This window comes from Tupaia chinensis, unplaced genomic scaffold (assembly GCF_000334495.1).
Source record: "Tupaia chinensis unplaced genomic scaffold, TupChi_1.0 Scaffold000567_2, whole genome shotgun sequence".
Lineage (NCBI taxonomy): Eukaryota > Metazoa > Chordata > Mammalia > Scandentia > Tupaiidae > Tupaia > Tupaia belangeri.
In genome coordinates, this window is record NW_006160081.1 from 137,527 (window position 1) to 155,978 (window position 18,452).

General features: G+C 43.7%; 1 protein-coding gene across 4 annotated transcripts in view; it reads right to left on the reverse strand.

Moving 5' to 3' along the window:
* Positions 1–18,452, reverse strand: part of SH3KBP1 (SH3 domain containing kinase binding protein 1) — a gene marked incomplete at its 5' end in the record, with an annotated part of 236,129 nt that overhangs the window by 113,866 nt on the left and 103,811 nt on the right. For all 4 annotated transcript variants that reach the window (XM_027775482.1, XM_014591386.1, XM_006157986.2 and 1 more), the window contains 1 exon segment: positions 10,623–10,698. In XM_027775482.1, the coding sequence (XP_027631283.1) occupies positions 10,623–10,698 (76 nt within the window).

Below are 18,452 nucleotides of genomic sequence, written 5' to 3' on the forward strand. Positions count from 1 at the left end.
AATTGGGCAGTAATAACTCCTTACCAATTTTCCTATTGACTGTGCTAGTGAAATATGACTACCCAACCTCAAAACTATAACACCACAAACATATTTAGTATTACTGAAGAACTGCCCTGCAGAGTTCAGGCTTCAAGAATAACTCTTAGGATGGAAATCATGGAGACATTTTACAAAGATATCAAATATCCATGGCCAACAAAGAAAGCAGGAATAGGTCATGTTTCTGTTCCTCTCTGTCAAAAACAATTAAGTGTGGCCAACACTGTAGGTTAACTTCCCAAAAGCCATTCCCTGCTCTCTCTGTAGTTTGCAGACTCCTAACTATTGCAGGCATTGTATGCAGGAATAAGACATCGTCCCACAGGCCTAGGGATGAGTAAGATATGCCCAGGCAAAAAGAGATGCTTCTTAACTTATGATGGGTTTATAAACTCACCCTAAATTGAAAATATTCTAAGTTGGAAATGCATTCAATATACTTAACTTACTGAACATCACAGGTAAGTCTTGTCTACTTTAAATGTGCTCAGAACACTCATATTAGCTTAAAATTGGGCAACATTATCTAACACAAAGCCTACTGTGCAATAAAGTGTTAATTATTGGGACCAGCAGATGCCATAATTGTTACAATGCTGGACTCCCACATGGTCGACCACAATTTGGGTCCCAGACTCAGAGGTTTGAAACTCATGCTGGGAGTGTGTGCATGTAAGCGTGCCTAAAATCCCAAAAGGAGAATGGAGAAGGGACATCCCTATCCAGGGGGTGATTTCTCACTTCCTGTCTCTCTGGCAAGTACACATGTCCCATAACAAAAATCGCTCTCTAAAAATAAATAAATAAATAAAGTGTTGATTATCTTGTGTAATTTACTGAATATTGTACTGAGAATGAAAAGTGCAATGGTTGTAATGAATACTCGAAGTACAGTTTCTACTAAATGCACATCACTTTTGGACATCAAGACCAAAAATCCTAAATCAGGGACTATCTGTAACACTCATTCATTCCCTTTGTTAGAGATAGGTTTAGGGATGGGCATGTGATCTACTTCTAGCCATGGAGATGTGAGAGGAAACCTGCTGGGGGTGGGGAGGCGTTAGATTTCGTTCTCTGGTTAAAGAGAGCAAGCTGGGGGGGTGGGGTCGGGAGGGAGGACACTAAACCTGGAGGAAAAGAGTTGCCTCTGCCTTTCTGCTTTTTTTCACATCATTTATTCTTGTTGGAAGACAGTACAATATTTGGCGCTGTTGCAATCATATTGCAACTCTGAGAGGAGAGCCAAGAAAATCAGAGAATTTGCCCCTGAGCCTTGACACTGTTAAGATGTCTGTCAAATTAGCCAGTTTCAAGAGGTCCAGCATCTCTGGACTTCTTGCTACAAGACTTACTAAAACTACTGCTTACCATTACTTCTTATCAGATAAGTATTCAGAACTCGAAGCAGAAGTCACCCTGACATGAAGGAACTCAGTAGAGGAGGGAAGCTTCTAGTTACCTCCTGTGGAAAAACTTGACATAAAGAACCCCATCCAAAAGGCTCTTTCTATGCATATTTGTCATTCCCTTCCTTCCCCCATACTCTTCCCTTGCTACTTCAGGATCTGGCCCATAATAGGACGGTCAGTAAATGACTATGCAATTGACTTGTAACCAACACCATGAGAAAGCATTACCAACAAAGTACCAGCATGTCTTCAAAATGTTTCACAGGGCCATTCACTTTTTTATACTTGGAGCTTCCCTGCAACCTACGGAGGGTGAGTACATCTTTTGCCTTTTTTAAAAACGGCTTTAATAAAGTATAATGTATGCACCATAAAATTCATCCATTTTAATGGCACAGTTTGATAAGTTTTAATAATGTGTATAGTTGTGTGCCCATCACTACGATCCAGTTTTACAATACTTCTACCAAGTACTTATGCTGTTTTTTGTGTGAGGCGGTAGACACAGAATTGCCTGGAAAGCACTGCTGTTAGAAAAAGGAGTTATTAGTGCCAGTGGCTGAGGGCAGATCCCACTCTCCATGAAGCAGGTGACTGCCCCGCTCCATGAAGCAGGTGACTGCAGCATGTCTTGCCCTCACTGTGTCCCCAGGAGCCAACACAGAGCTTTCACTTAACATTTCTTGATGATCTTCCAGTGGTACCCTTGAGGTGGAGAATGTTTGAGGGGCAGCAAGTAGGAGTAGAGGATTCTAGGCCAGGAATCGGGATGCTCAGGACTGGGTTTGGTCCCAGCTACACTTTCTAAGCACATGACCTAAGGCAATCACATTGTAGTGCTGGATGACTTCAGTGTCCTCAGGTGTAAAATCAGGAAACAGCAGAAGAGGGGTGAGAGGAACGTTTGGTTATCTTCAGTGGAACACAGCAAATTTAAACTTATTCCAGAACTCAAATATAAAACAACTAAACACAAAGCTGCTCTGATTAGCAAGTAGGACTGTCCTGTTTCCTACCCAGGTCCCCAAAACCATGTCAGTGAAGCTGCGAGGACTCCAAGGGGCACACTGGGCTAGATCTAAGTTCCTGGATCTCTACATCTTACAATTCTAGTCACGGGCACTATCACTCAGCACTCCTGACCACGCATGGTAACCATTAGCTCCATACTTGCATTTATTATGACATAAAGTAAGAATTTTTAAATTTGTAAGGCATTTGAGCCTTACCTCAGCAGTAATGGAAAATAAAAACACTGTGTTAGCTTGAATGTATGATTTTAAGACACTCAAAAAGAAATGTATATGCAAAACAATATTATTAACTCCAAGACTATGACCGCAAAACTATATAGCACATGGAATGAAGATGCTCCCTACTTCAATACAAATAGTTATTGAACCACCATCATAAAAAAGATACTGTAGTTCTCAGGCCTATAATATTCAAGTAAGTCCAACCACTCCCTCCTGCCCTTGCATAGAAGCTCAATGCCTGGAGAAAGGCCAGGGGAGTGATGGCAAGAAGAAAAGGCAAGCACATGCATAAGCACTGTTGAGGTGTTTCAAGGAATGGCAAACTAACATTCAGGAGAGAGGTCACGAAAGAGGAAGCATATGATATCTTCTAAGAGTGTAAGTCCAGGGACCAGCCGTTAGCATAATGGCTATGTCGCTGGATTCCCATGTAGTCGACCTAAAATTGAGCCAAGAGAAATAACATATAGCAAGAAATCCAGAACAACTCTCTTGGCTCAGTTTTAGGATATGAAGACCAAAACCCCATATGCCACAGTTGGTGTGCTAGAAAGTCTCCCAAAGCTTTCAACAGTGATGGCAAATACTAGGTCATGCTTAGAACTGGAGTATTCTTTTCCTTCGGGACACCACAACAAGAGTACCAAGTTCAGTGCTGTCTACTTTCATTAACATAATCTGAAATACTTTCGTTTGACTGACAAATATTATCTGAGGCACTACTGGTCTGTAATCCGCTATTAGGAATCCCTGGGCATAGAATGTTTTGGATTTTAGAAAGGAAACATACTATATGTACCATATAATATGTAACATCCTCCTCTGGGGTCTGGAACTGTACGCAATCATTACAATTCTATAGCAATGGATGACTGGTCACTGCAAGTGGGATATTTATAAACAAGACACATCAGTCCAGAGTAAATTTTCTCACCCAATGAGTAATGAAACCTTATAGTTTTGAGGATTTTTTGTATCTCAGAATTAGATATAAGAGTGTGGCCTTCTATTATGTTCAAGGGAACACAGATAAAGACTCATATCTAGTTCTCAAGGAGCTTATAACCAAGTGAAGGAAATAAGGCATGTGTATGTACAATCCTCAACAGCGCAACAGTAAGGAGAGGAAGAGAGCAATGCATTTGGTGTAAAGTACCAGAATATCAGGAACAGAAACATGACTTCCTGAACAGAAGGCTCGAGATCCCATTTTAGCAGAGAAAATGGCAGCAGGCTTGGTACAGTGTTCTAGATGCTGACCACCAAGTAGGACCGGGGCGTATTTGCTGGGACACCTGTTCCTCCTGTAAGGTCTCAGACCCCTTTCTTTTTTTTTGGGGGGGGGAGAGATTTTCACTGTAGGGCGCGTGCGCTCGCCAGACAGACAGAGAGAGACATAGAGACAGAAAGCAAGAAATCACCCCCCATGGGGGATGGTCACGCCGCAATCCCTTCTCCTCCATTCTCCTCTCGGGATCTTGGGCATGCACGCACATGCGCCCGGCGTGAGTTTTAGGCCACCGGGTCCGGGACACGAACCGCGGTCGACTACTTGGGAGTCCAGCGACATAGCCATTACGCTAACTGCTGGTTCCCTCAGACCCCTTTCTTGAGGGATCTGAATCTTCAGGTCTGAGGTGGAACCAGGAATCCATCTTAACAAGGACCTTGGTGATCCTCCTTCTCATCAAGGAAATTTAAAACACTCTCCTCCAGGCCGGTCCTTCTCCACTTGAGTGGGCCTCAGCACCAAGTGGAGGGCTCCTACAATCAGGTCGCTGCCCCGCCCCCAAAGGCTTCTGATTGGGTAGGGCTGAGGCTGGGCTTGGGGATTTGCATTTCAAATAAATTCCCAGGTGATGCTGCTTTTGCAGTTGGTTCTGGGTCCATACTGAGAACCACTGTTCTGACAATGGGTACCAGCACAGATTCAGTGCTAGGAAGGAGCAAAACAACTTGGGGACCTGGAGGGTGAGCCAGTGCACTGGTAGTGCTGGGGAACGGTGAGCTGTATGGTAGATTTAGACGAGAAGTTCTGGGTCAGATACTGAGGATCCAGGGTAAGTTGGAAGGGAGGAAATATCTCTAGGCTTGTCCTTTATTCCATAAATACCAGCCAGGTGTCCACTGTGCACCAGGTAACAGGGATGCAGAGTGCCCTTGTGGCGCTTACTACAGGCTATACCAGCAATTCAAAACTGAGGCTCCCCTTGGGAACCAGCAGTTAGCAAAGTGGCTATGTCACTGGACTCCCACGTAGTTGACCGTGGTTCGCATCCCGGACCTGGTGGCTTAAAACACGCCGGGCACGTGTGCGTGCATGCCCAAGATCCCGAGAGGAGAATAGAGAAGGGACTGCGGCGTGACAATCCCCCCTGGGAGGTGATTTCTTGCTTTCTGTCTCTATGTCTCTCTCTCTCTCTGTCTGGCAAGCGCACATGCCCTATAGCGAAAACCTCTCCAAAAAAAAAAAAAAAACCCAAAAAACAACCGAGGCTCCCCAGGGGACACTGGCAATACCAGAAGACAATGTTGCTTGTCACAGCTTGAGGGAGAGGTTGAGAGCTGATGGCATCTAGTGGGTCAAGGCCAGGATGCTGCTAGAAGTCCTATAGTGCACAGGACAGCCCCACAGCAGAGAACGATGGGCCCGGATGCCAATAATGCTGAGGTGCAGAAGCCCTGGTCTACATTTAAATGCAGACAGGGAAATGAAACACAATGTGCACATCACTGTCTCAGCTCCAGCCCAGCGTCTTCCTTTCTGAAGAAGCTGACTGTAACCCAAATCACAACCGCTGCCTTTGGTCTTAGGACACTGCTGGGAATTTGAATTTCAAATCACTTCAAATAGTAATTAAGAGAAATATTTTTAAAAAAGAAGAAATGAACATCTGACAAGTAAAGCCTTTCTGTTCTCTACTATGGAACGTGGGCACAACAGGCTCCTCTCGATGGGACTTTCTTCTGCTCAGATGAGGAAAAGCAACGACTTGGGGGGAGAAAGGAAAGCACGCAAGGAACTCATTTATCTAAAGAGGACTTGTGGAAATGTAGATCTTAAGTGGCATGGGTAGGCCGGACACCTACACCCCCTTGTTTTTGTCAGAGTGGGAAAGCCTCCACTGTGGATCCAGACAGCAAGGTTTGCATTGGGGCACTTGATGAAAGGTGCTTCCTAGGAAGAGGGAGGATCCTGGGACATGGAGCTCGAGAGCTTTGGTATACACTGGGCATGAAAAGCACTGTAGGGTGGGAGGAAAGATGTTTCAAACTGGATGTGGCCAAACTCCCAGGCCCAAGAAGGAGTGCACTTTGGGGAGGATCAGTGTGCAAAAACATCTAGCTTGGAAAAATACAATGAAAGGGTTCCCAGGTGCCTATCAAGACGGTGAGGAAAAACTACCACAAGGGAGGGGACCCTTTTTTCTCCTACTTAAACATGTGGCATGAAAGCAAAAGTGAGCTGGAATCGAGAAAGCAACAATCTGCCCAGCCATTCATCAGGCTGGGATAACAGACACAGATTCGGCCGGCTGCGAAGTGAACAGGAAACAGTGTTTCTCCCAAGCATATGCTGCAGCTGCAAAGTATGGAAAGAATCTCCTTCTCTGGGTGACTGCTGCTTCCTTCCTGAGAATCAGTTTAGAAACTATCAGAAACTTTGCTTTTGGAAAATTGCATCAGTAAGAATGAAATGGTTCCGTTGTCTGAACCAACTGTCACTTTGACCCGGAGAAGCACAAGGGCAGAGCCACACACCAGGGGTCCAGCACACAGCATTGCACAGCTATGTAAACTCAGTAGCTGCTGAAGAAAAAGGATGGAGTCCACCTTGCAGTCCAGACCTAATGTGACCCCCTGCCACACTTGCGCTGAAAGTCTGTCAAAACGCTGCCTTGTTTACATTGCACTAAATTCCACCCCTTCTCAAAATCTGTAACGATTAGGTCGTCGGGAAAGTCATGGCATATTTTTCTGTGTTATTCTATGCAAAAATGCAGCATGTCTTTCCAGATAACCCAATACGTTTGTCTTTTGTTTAGTGGAACACTCACAGCTCTCCTGGTGTGGTCTCCCTTGTCACAAGGCGCCAATAAAATTGATTTTGCCAGACTACGGGTTTGTTCCTGGTGGTCTTAAGCTCCTAGGACTAGAGCAGTGGTTAGAAAAAATAAAGGGTCAGGGAACCAGCAGTTAGCGTAATGGCTATGTTGCTGGACTCCCACGTAGTCGACCGCGGTTCACGTCCTGGACCCGGTGGCTTAAAACTCACGCTGGGCACGTGTGCGTGCGTGCCCAAGATCCCGAGAGGAGAATGGAGGAGAAGGGATTGTGGCATGACCATCGCCCCTGAGGGGTGATTTCTCATTTTCTGTCTCTCTGTCTGTCTCTGTCTGTCTGGCGAGCGCACGCGCCCTATAGCGAAAACCTCTCCCCAAAAAAAAGAAAAAATAAAGGGTCAAGACGAACATGTGTGTGTCCTTTTCCTCCTGGTGACTGTATGCCTGGGAAAGGGGACCCATGGCTAATAGCTTCTTTCAAATCTCCATCCATTCTAGAGCCTAATAGCTCATTAATCATTTATGATTCTCCATTTGCTGAACTCCCATTTATCATATGGCCACTGAGTCCACAGCACTTTTTTTTTTATGCTGAAAGGTGGGGGGATACAGAGTATAAGATACAGCCTCAACCTAGAGGGACCGACGATCTAACGATAGCAAGAAGGCACCAGTCGCAACTGACTCAGGAGCCTGATTTGAGCTTGTACAAATTCTATCAAGGGCTGTTATTTTTTTAACCCACCTGTTCAACTGGTCTGCTCAATCCATAGACTGCATTATTAGTTCTGAAAGATGTTAAATAGCCCTTTCTGTGGGCTATTTTTCTATCCCACAGAGGCCACAAATCTGCATCAATTGTAATAAGAAAGAAGGAAATTCCAGATGTGAGCTGGAAGAGCCTCAGGGCACTCTGTTATGAATATTTAGACAGTTTTCCTCTTGTTATGAAAATTATGCCAATCTGTTCCCCAGCATGAGTTTCTGATGAATTTCAATATCATAAAAGCTTTTTTGAGGGGAGGGGTGTACTGTGAGTTGTTTAGATAAATCCTGATCAGCTGAGTTTCACTTCTACTCAGAAAACACCAATGCACGGGACCATCTTTTGAATCATCACCACTCTTAATCCTGAGGTGAGCATGGATTTTAGCATGCTAAGGAGACAGCTGTGCAGAAAAGAGCTGCCCTCTTCTGTACTTCCGGCAATTTCTGTGATAGCTTTGTCTTCTGACAGGAAGGAAGGCGCCTGCCCAGATCTCAAGCTCAGGGTCATTTCTAACAGCTGGTTAGCGCTCTGTGGTCTTCCACCTGAACATATGTGTCGTATCAAATCCAGAAGCAGGGAAATGGTTCACATGAGAGGTCTGGGCAACTCAGGCACTTCGGGGATTCACTGGCCATCAGCTGGGAGAAGCCTGACCACTTGTAATGGTCTAGGGTGCCACTAAATGGAATTCACAGGACAACAAGGACCCTAGCATTTACTCTTGACGGTGAAAGCCAGAAAGAGTATGTAGAGTGAGATTAAACTGTGGAAGTTTTGGCCCTAGAACCCATGAAAAATGCCTGTCAATATTAACATCCCTTTGCTGACGGTCACAGTTCTCCCTCCTGACCTCTGCTACCCATTTACAGACATATGTACATCTATCCTCAGTGGCATCATCTCATATTACCAATGGATTGTTCCCATCTTTCTTTTGTCTCCAGCTGCTTAATTCTTTGAATGCTGAAACTTTTCACTCTGAGTCCTCAAACTTTTAGAAGCGAATGAGAGGATGAAGACGTTGGGAGAAACCACAGGGACTTCTATAGACAATCCTCTAATTTCATTGACAATGAGACAATGAAGAGGATGGCAAGAGAAATAAGATTATTCACTCATGGTCATACAGCTAGCAATAACATCGCTGATCCTCCTGACTCTTGGCCAAAACGCACCATCCGGCCTCAGTAAAAGCAGCCTTTATTAATAACCAATCCCCCCACCCCAGGGTGCTTCCAGAGAGTCAGGTATAAGGATGGAGGTAATAGACACGCAGGACTGCACAAAGCCTGGGCTAGAGCCAGGATTCTCCCACCTGCTTAGGGAGCTGAGCATTTGGAACTGTGTTCATTTCCAAGCTCAGGAAGCCCATCTCAGCCCCCCAAATTATCTTAAATGACATTGTCCAATATGCTTAACTAGACACATATGGTTACTGAGCACTCAAAATGCAGCAGCTCCACCTTGTAATCCGCCATACCTATAAAATACACGTGGGCCTGTAAAGAATTGACATGAAAAAAATGAAATCATTCTCGTTTAATACCTGTATGTGTATCACATGTGGCAATGACAATATCTGGATTATTGAGTTAAATAAAATCTATTAAAAGATCAACTGTTTCTCTTTTCTTTGTAAAAATGTGGCGACAATGTAAAATTACCTATGAGGCTCACATGATATCTCCATTGGCTAGCACTATGCTACAGCACAGCTAATCCTCCCAGAAAGACTTGAGTCTCCTGCCTGCACACATTACACAGGTATCTAGAAGTATTCATGCAGATGTATGTTGAGAACACCTGCAGAAGCCAAGGATCTGCAGTAATGGTTGACTGGTTAGGCTAAAAGTGATTAGGCTTCTCCCACCTAAAGGCCAGTGAATCCCTGATGTGCCTGTGTTGCCATTCTCTAGAATCTTTCTGCTACGTAAACGACATGAAGTACTGGGGGTGTATAAAGATTGACTCTAGCTCTGTACACAGGTAATGTTCATTTGACAGGAAAGAATCACATTCTATAAAGGGACTTCTTGCCCCTGAGAGTTTTGAATATAACTTGTGCCCATCCTACTAGTGTGGATTTTCTGCTTTTAAAAAGCAGATGTGGTGGGACCAGCAGTTAGCGTGATGGCTATGTCGCTGGACTCCCATGTAGCCAACCGTGGTTCGAGTCCCGGACCTGGTGGCTTAAACTAATGCCAGGTGTGTATGCATGTGTGCCCAAGATCCCAAGAGGAGAATGGAGGAGAATGGATTGTGGTATGGTCATCCCCCCTGGGGGGTGATTTCTCGCTTTCTGTCTCTGTCTTTCTGGCAAGTGCATGTGTCCTATAGCAAAAACCTCTTTAAAAAAAAAAAAGCAGATGTGGTCTCAGGCCAGCCAGTGGCATGCTGGTTAAGGCTAGATGCCACATGGGTAACATAAGTAACATACAGACCTGATGACTTGAAAAACTCGCTAGGCACACGTGCACGCCCAAAATCTTGAGAGGATAAATGGAGAAGGGGTTGCAGTGTGACCATGCCCCATAGTGGGGGTACTTTATAACTTTTCCTCTCTCCAGTTACCAAACATGCCCTCTGCCAAATGAGAGAATGAGAGAGAGAGAGAGAGAGAGAGAGAGAGAGAGAGAGACTGTCTTACCATGTTGCCCAGGGTTTTTTTTTTAAAAAATTACTTTATTTAACTTTTAATTCATCCATTTATTTATTTATTTTAATTTGACCAGAGAGGTACAGAGAGAGAGAAAGAGAGAGAGTGAGAAAGTAAGTAAGCCGCCAGGTCCAGAATTTCAACCGTGGTTGGCCATGTGGGAGTCCGGCGCCCCTAACCACCATGCCACCTGCTGGCCCCCCAGGTTGGTCTTAAACTTGACATCCTCCTGCCTCAGCTTCCCAAGTTGCTGGGACTACTAGCTTTAAGTTGTGGGAATTTCATGACACACATTTCTGTGCATTTTTAATGATGCGTTTGAAAAAGCTACTACAATTATCCAAGGATTTTTAGAAATCATTTAAATTGTCAGAAAATTCTTAATTGCTTTCAAATATAAAATAGATAAATAAGGAAACTCACTCTTTGTCCTGCTGTCCATTTCTGTTTTCGATGAGTCTGGAGTTGCTGTAGTTGGAGGTAACTTCTTCCCAATAGTCTGTGGGAGAAAAGATGATTGGACTTATCAAGATGATTCTCTTCATTAAGCAAAGGAATAACAGCAAGATCAGAATAGCCAAATGTTCGAAACTGGTTCTAAACGCCACATTCTGAACGTAATGCACTGTTCTGTGCACTTGGTAAGTCTGACCTTCAATGACAAACCAACAGGAAACAAGGTAAAAAGAGCTTTACCAGCATAGGCACTTGGTATCTCGTATTCTTTTTTTTTTTTTTTAAGAATTATTTAATTTGATTTTACTTCTTCACTTTAATTTGACCAGAGAGGGACAGATTGAGAGAGAGAGAGAGAGAGGGAAAGTGGGAAAGCAAGCAGCCAGGCCTGGGACTAGAAAGACAGCCATGTGGGAGTCCAGTGCCCTTAACCACCACGCCACCTGCTGGCCCTGGCATCTCTTATTCTTTATCCCTTGATGCCATATTAAATGGGTGATTATTTTTAGCAGAGGAAACAGTTGTAGTTCCCCTTATTTTATGAGAAGTTGACTAATTCTATGACAGCATCTGGCCTGACAGAGGTCCTCAAAAGTAAGCACAGAGTAGAACAGAAAGGAGAGGGAAGAAATAAAAGAAATGAAGGGGGAGGGACCAGCAGTTGGCATAATGGCTATGTTGCTGGACTCCCATGTAGTCCACCATGGTTCAAGTCCTGGACCTGGTGGCTTAAACTCATGCTGGGCGCGTGTGTGTGCGTGCCCAAGATCTCGAGAGGAGAATAGATTATGGTGTGGTCATCCCCCCTGGGGGGTGATTTCTTGCTTTCTGTGGGTCTGTCTGTCTGTCTCTCTCTTTCTGGTGAGTACATGTGCCCTATAGCAAAAACAAAACAAAACAAAAAAAACCCTATCAAAAAAATGCATTTTAAACAGAGCTGGAGTTCTGGCAGTACATCTTTTGAACTAACCAGGTGTGCCTTTGCAGTTGCACTAGCAGCTGTGTACAGCCCAGCAGTGCAGTAGGAGGCCTGTCCTGGGAGGCTAAGAGCAGAGGAGTTAGGAGACCAGGTCTGCCTCACCTCCTTGAAAAGCTCTGGGGAAAGCAGTGACAGAGCATGGTAAGAAGCAAGACTGACCCCCTGTCATCTGCCAGGCTAATCAAAGGCAGGCAGAAGCTAAGGTGTCCGGGCAACTATGTCCTACTGTGTCTCCTTCTAGCCATCTTCATTTCACCTGCTTCACAGGGTAGGACCAAATATGCTCCTGTCCTCTCGGACACGTCTAACTGCCTCAAAGGTGAACCCAAAGAGGGCCAGTAATTCTCTTCCCACCAGTCTTTTAACCTTCTAGGGCTTTGAAAAAGTCCAGTGCCTCAGATGCCAACTAGTTTTTTTTTTTATTTTTTTTAAGAGGATGAGTTTGTTGTGAGCTCATTTCCTTTCCTTCATCTGAAGCTCACTCTACTATCATTCATTATTTATGAACCATCCACAGAGAGGACTGCATGTGGTCTCTGCCTAAAGATGTTCCTGAAGAAACAGCAACTACTCAGCAGCTCATGAACAAAACAAACAAACAAATGTGATGGTGCCAAAGGTGAGGCCTAGCCCCACTCTTCCCCACACTTGTGTGATCATGATTAATGCCCCAGAAAAATGTCTACTGATACCAGGGAGCTAGCTGTCACAACCAAGTAGCTGGGGAAATCAACCTCTCCAACAGTGAAGGGGTTTACCAGTGAGAATTCCTGCCACTGCGAAAACCAAACACATTTGTCCCTTGAACACATGAAGAGGAATGAACTGCATAATTCAAAAATGGGCATGACGGCATTTTTCTTCAACTAAAACTGATTCACCACAGTTTTTAATTTGAAAAAGTTCTTCATGCTTCAAACGTTGAAACTAACATTAAATATGAATAAATCACAGAAAGAAGATAAGATAAATCAAATCCTCAGCCCTTCATGAAATTTTAAAAAACATTTGTGACAGAAAGCCTTTACATTTTACACGGTGACATTTTTATTTAGTGCCGCAGGGTTTTCTATAGTAGATAAAAAATGAAAACCAAAATAATATGCCACCCCTCAACTGCTGCGAAGTATTCAAACTAATAACATTTTATGATTCCAAGGAGGCATCAGGGAAGAAAAAAGCTTGATGTTATTCTGCCATAAGGTCAAATTTGATGAAAAACTATTCTTGGGATTATCTTGAAAAATCACGTTTTGACGGTAAAAATAGCAGCTCTCAAAACATCATTTCATTCACATTTTTGTTCGTGCTTCCAAGAGCATCCCTACCAATCTCTTTGTTTTTCCTTTTGGGGACTGGACTAAAGCATCACTATTGTTAACACATTAGAAAGAACGAAACAAAAGCAACCAGTCCTTCAGTTATTACTGAGAGTGGAATGAGGAAACCAGGAAATGCAATAGTAAACACTATTCCCAATGCTGACTCTGTTTTCCTGAAAATAATGAGACATGCAATGGTTTGGGTTTTAAACTAGAAATCTTCACAGGCTCTGTATTTTTACAATTTCCCCTTCTTTGGAAACAAAAGAAAGTACAGTCAGCTCTCCATATATGCGAGTTCCACATCTGTGGATTTAGCCAACTGCAGCTCAAAGATATTCAACAGCAACAGCAAAACAATAAAAAGTAACCACGTGTACCATGAAAAATACAACTTTTTAAAAATACAGTATATCAACTACTTACATAATAGCCACACTGTATTAGGTATTGCACATAATCTAGAGGTGACTTACAGTACATAGGATGATATGCATAGGTTATATGCAAATACTATGCTATTTTATATATGGGACTTGAGCATCCTTGGATTCTGGTATCCACAAGAGTCCTGGAACCAACCTCCCATGGGCACCGAGGGACGATTGTACTGCCTGTCATCACTGATGTCCTGGTTTACCAGAACGCCCAACCTAACAGACACCAAAAAAGGCTACCAGTTAAATATACTTACTTTGGTACACGAAGACATGAAAAAGAAAAACTTTCTTTTTTAAACCCTTGCCATTTGAAAAAACACAGCACACTGGCCTCTGTGTGGACCCAAGCAAAAGGGGTGACAGTGAAGCTGATGTTATACTTATCTTCTGAGGGACGCTGGACCTTAATTCCTCCTTTCTCCTTCATGGGTCATGATTACAAATCTAGAATATGACATGGTCCTCCCCTGTTGGCCTGGTCCTACGGGTGTTCCGGAGAGGGAAACCGTTCTGGTGTTTCTCTCCTCGCTAGGACCCAGACCTAGAAAAGTGTGGTCCCTGTATCAGCAGCACCTGGGAACTCGTTCATAAAGCAAATTCCCAGGCCCCGCCCCAGACTTTCCTAACCAGAAACTCCGGGGCTGGTGCCCAGCAGTCTGTCAGAACACACCCTCTGATGCACACTCAGGTCCACAAACCACTGATCTAGATGGGTGAGGGATCCCATCAGGACTAACCAAAAGCCTTTTCTTGGATTAAATCAGTCACATATCTATTCTTATGGTTAGGTACAATGTAAAACATCATTTTCAGTCTCCCTTTTTTCTCTTTCCTTTCCACTATATGTTTTCTGTCTTCTCTACTCTCACTGGCCTGAGAACTTGTCACTGCGACTAATGAGTCAGTTTAGAGAGAAACCTGAATTGAGTAGAACTGATGATGTGGCAACACCACTGAGGAAAAATGAGAAAGTGTAGTTGACCTTTCACCAAGGGAAAACTGGGAGAGAAGGAAGGAGGGAGGAAGGGAGAGAAAGAGAGAAAGAGGAAAGATGATTCTAAATCTAAACTGGAAGGCTGTACCTAGCCTCTCTGGAATCAGACTGTCTGGAAGACCAAACACGCAAATTGCCATGACTGCACTGACCTTCAGAGAGAGCTAGGTCCTGCTGCTCCTTCACAGTATTTTCGTCTAAGTAGTGCCCCTTATCCACGGTTTCACTTTCTATGGTTTTAGTTAACCACAAACAACCAAGGTCTGAAATATTAAATGGAAAATTCCAGAAATACACAATTCTTAAGTTCTAAATTGCACACCATTCTGAGCAGTGTGATGAAATCTTATGTAGTCCCCCTCCATCCTGCCTGGGATAGGAATCATCCCTTTGTCCAGCATACTCATAACCACTCCTGTCGTCACTTGGTAATTGTCTTGGCTATCAGATGAAAAACAAACCCCCACAGTATATGGACGGGTCAGTTTCAGGCATTCACTGGAGTCTTGGAACATATCCCCCACAGGTAAGGAAGGAATACTCTAGAAGCATTTCAGGTGGTGGGGTATTTCTTCCTAATCTCCTCTCTCATACGCCAAAGGACATTCGGGCAAGTCTTGCTCTTGCCTATTCAAAGTCTGTGGTATCGTCCCCATCACCACCACCATGACTATACTCACACCAAATACCTGACACTTTTCCAAACATGCCTGGGTGAGAACCTCTAGCCCCTGTTCTTCCTCTAGATATAATAACAAAGACAGAATGGTGAAATACTGCTTTCCCATCAGCCTTCCAGCTCCCTATATCTCTGCAAACATCTTGGTCCACTGATTTTAAAATGAACAGATTTTCACATTTTAAAGCTCCAGTACACATATAGGACATGTACAACTGAAGGTCAGTTATGGTGTAGGCTAAAGTGGACACAAAAATCAGGGAATCCTATCTGTACATGTATCTTCCACCTAGTAGGCGGCGAAGAAGTGTGTCAGCCTGGCAGTGGCTGTGGAAGAAGATACTCTGCTATGGCTTCCTCTATAGACTACTGAGTTTTTGCCCTCCTTGGTGCCATGAGGAAGATGTCCAGGATAAGCACCAGGAAGGGCACTTAAGAGTCTGTATGGACACAGCTCAGGACAAACTCACTCCCCTCCTAAGAGATCTACAAACAGGCTCATGTTTCTGCATTCTTTGGGAATAAACCGATTCTCTGGTTCTGCTCCCTGGCTTGGCCCAACATTTCCTCTGTGCAGTGGCTTAGACTTCCTCATACACTTATCTACACTAGTTTGGTCTACTTGTCCCTCAACTCAGAAGCCACGACTTGGTCTGGGAGTACATGTACATACAGATGGATCTACAGAGCTGAAAACTCTACAGACTATGACTATGGATCTGCTTTGACAGTAATTGCCAGGCTGGTATCAACTGTTCTCTCTCTCACTACATCCCAATTTCCATTCAAATGCTAATTTTAAAAAATAAATAATTCTAGGGACTAGCAGGTGGCATAGTGATTGAGGCACTGGACTCCCACATAGCCAACCGTGGTTCAAGTCCTGGACTCAGTGGCTTGAAACTCATGCTGGGTGCGTGTACGTGTGTACCCAGAATCCCAAGAGGAGAGTGGAGGAGAAGGGGTTGTGGTTGGCCATCTCCCCTGCAGGTGATTTCTCACTTTCTGTCTCTCTGTCACTCTCTGTCTCTCTGGTGAGCATACACACCCTATACCAAAAATCTCTCAAATAAATGCCAAAATCCAAAAATTTGTCCCTTTGATCATTTAGTAATACAAGCTCCTTTCCCTTTAGCTTTCTTGCCAAAAGTACTAAATCAACTTTTGAGGGTTTTTGTGTACAGTGGAAGTATCATATACACGCCTAGCTTTACAAGATACAGTAATACAGTATCAGGACAGATAACCCACTATATGATTTCAGTTAATGCAGCAAGTAATGTTCTTGTACTTTTCTGTGCCAATATGAAGAAACCAGTGCTTACAGGAAAGAGAATCACTAGATTCGAGTCCAGGAGAATCCAGTCCCCAAATGACAAATGTATCTGTTTTTCTTTGTGACTATGGAATGTGAGACTAGGATCCTGCTCAAATCAGTAATACTGAATCACTCCTCAGTATCTATTCTAAATCAGATGCAAACTCCTTTGGTATTAAAAAAAGAAAAAAAGAAAAAAGTTTCTAATCATAGGAAAATGCTAAGGAGGAGACAGTTTAAGTTCCATCTCTGAAAGTCTCCTATTCCAAAATTGGACACGTGACTTTTCTATCATGAAGGCAACCAGGTTCAATGGAAAAGGGCAGGGGGAGTGAGTGCCCTGCATTCTAGTAGCTGGCAAGGCCTCCCGTTCATAGGCCTGGCTTTCTAACAGCTATTCTAGAAAAGGATGATGGCCTAAGAAATTATACGTAGGTATTACTCAAGTGCCCACGCAAAGCCAAACATAAGAGATGACTTTTCAAACAGCTAGTAAAGCACAAGATAAAGGATGGCTCTTTGAGGGTATTCCTTTTACAACACTAGTATCTAACAGTACTCTCTCCCTCTCTGTTCAGTACAGATTGATTAAGTGCCTGGTCAACGTGAGGCAGGAAAGTAGATGGAAAGGCAACAAGAGGCTGAACGTTGCTGCAAAAACTGAAACAGTAGTTCATGGAGCTGGTTCTTCTCAGTGGTGTGTTGAGGGGGACCCGATCATTCAGCACAGTACCCCAAATTCTGCTCAGACACAGGATGTAGACAGATATAAGGTATAGGACGCAGTGAGGGGAAGAGAAACAATATAGCATCTAAATATGACCATATCTGCAACTTTGCAGTTGTTGTTTACTACCGTAACTCAGAAAGATCCCCAATGTGCTATTAAAACTCACTGTAAACTTTTCAAATTTCTGTTCACATGCTCCCCTCATGAACACCTATGACTGAAGGCATTATGAAAAGTCTTCTTGGCTCTCTGTAGGGAGTGGTAGTAGCAGAGCAAAAGCCTCATGAGCCAGCTCATGTCAGAGCCAGAAAAAAAAAAAAAACTAGCACAAAGGAGAATCCTTACAATGAAGAGCCTTGTGTGCTTCCACTGGAAGGCCTTTCTACTCACCGGGAAATTTACATTAGCAGCTGTCAATTCTCCCGCATTTGGTGGACCCAGCTTAAACTATTTGATATGAAGAGAAGATATGCCAGAGTAAAGTACAACTCAAAATTCTAAAAATAAAATGAGCCAGTTAAAAAACAAAAGCGACATTTGTAGCTCCATTCCAAGGACAGCGTTTACCTTTGAAATACTTCCCATGCCATTAAGCCAACTCTGACTTCTCCAAAGGGCATGTTTCACAGTCTATTTTTTAAACTTGGCTATACGGAAAAAGAAAAATTTTAAAAGTAATTTGTGATAATTAAAGTGGGCATGCCATATAAGAGTTATTCGTATGATGTTGTCTTGAGAAGTTAAGAAACAATTCTAATTACATTAAGCCCCTTTGCCCAATCAGAGTTAAAGACCACATTAGATTCATAACTGCTCTAGAGACATTTGTCAAGTTTATCACACTTGGCAATTTAACTTCCTTTCTCCCACTATCTCTCTAGGGTTTTGGGATGCCATCTATTTACCATTTACCCTAGCGTTAGCATCCTACTACAACAGGTACAAGAGGTAAGATGTCTTCTTTAACAAACCAGAGGGCCTCTGTGCCTCTTGGTCTCTGTTTCAGTCATTATCACCTAACAGCTCTTTCTGGTCTAGTCACTGGTAACAGCACATTATCGAGGATGTCTTCCTAGGCACTGTTGCCATTGCCTTACTTCGTCGTGTTGCCCCTCCACCCCTCTCCCCTGCCCAGCCCTCTAATGATTACCGGTCACCATAAAGAGGAATCCAGTATTGGGAACCAGCAGTTAGCGTAATGGCTATGTCGCTCGACTCCCACATAGTCGACCGCGGTTCGTGTCCCGGACCCGGTGGCTTAAAACTCACACCGGGCGCGTGTGCGTGCGTGCCCAAGATCCCGAGAGGAGAATGGAGGAGAAGGGATTGCGGCGT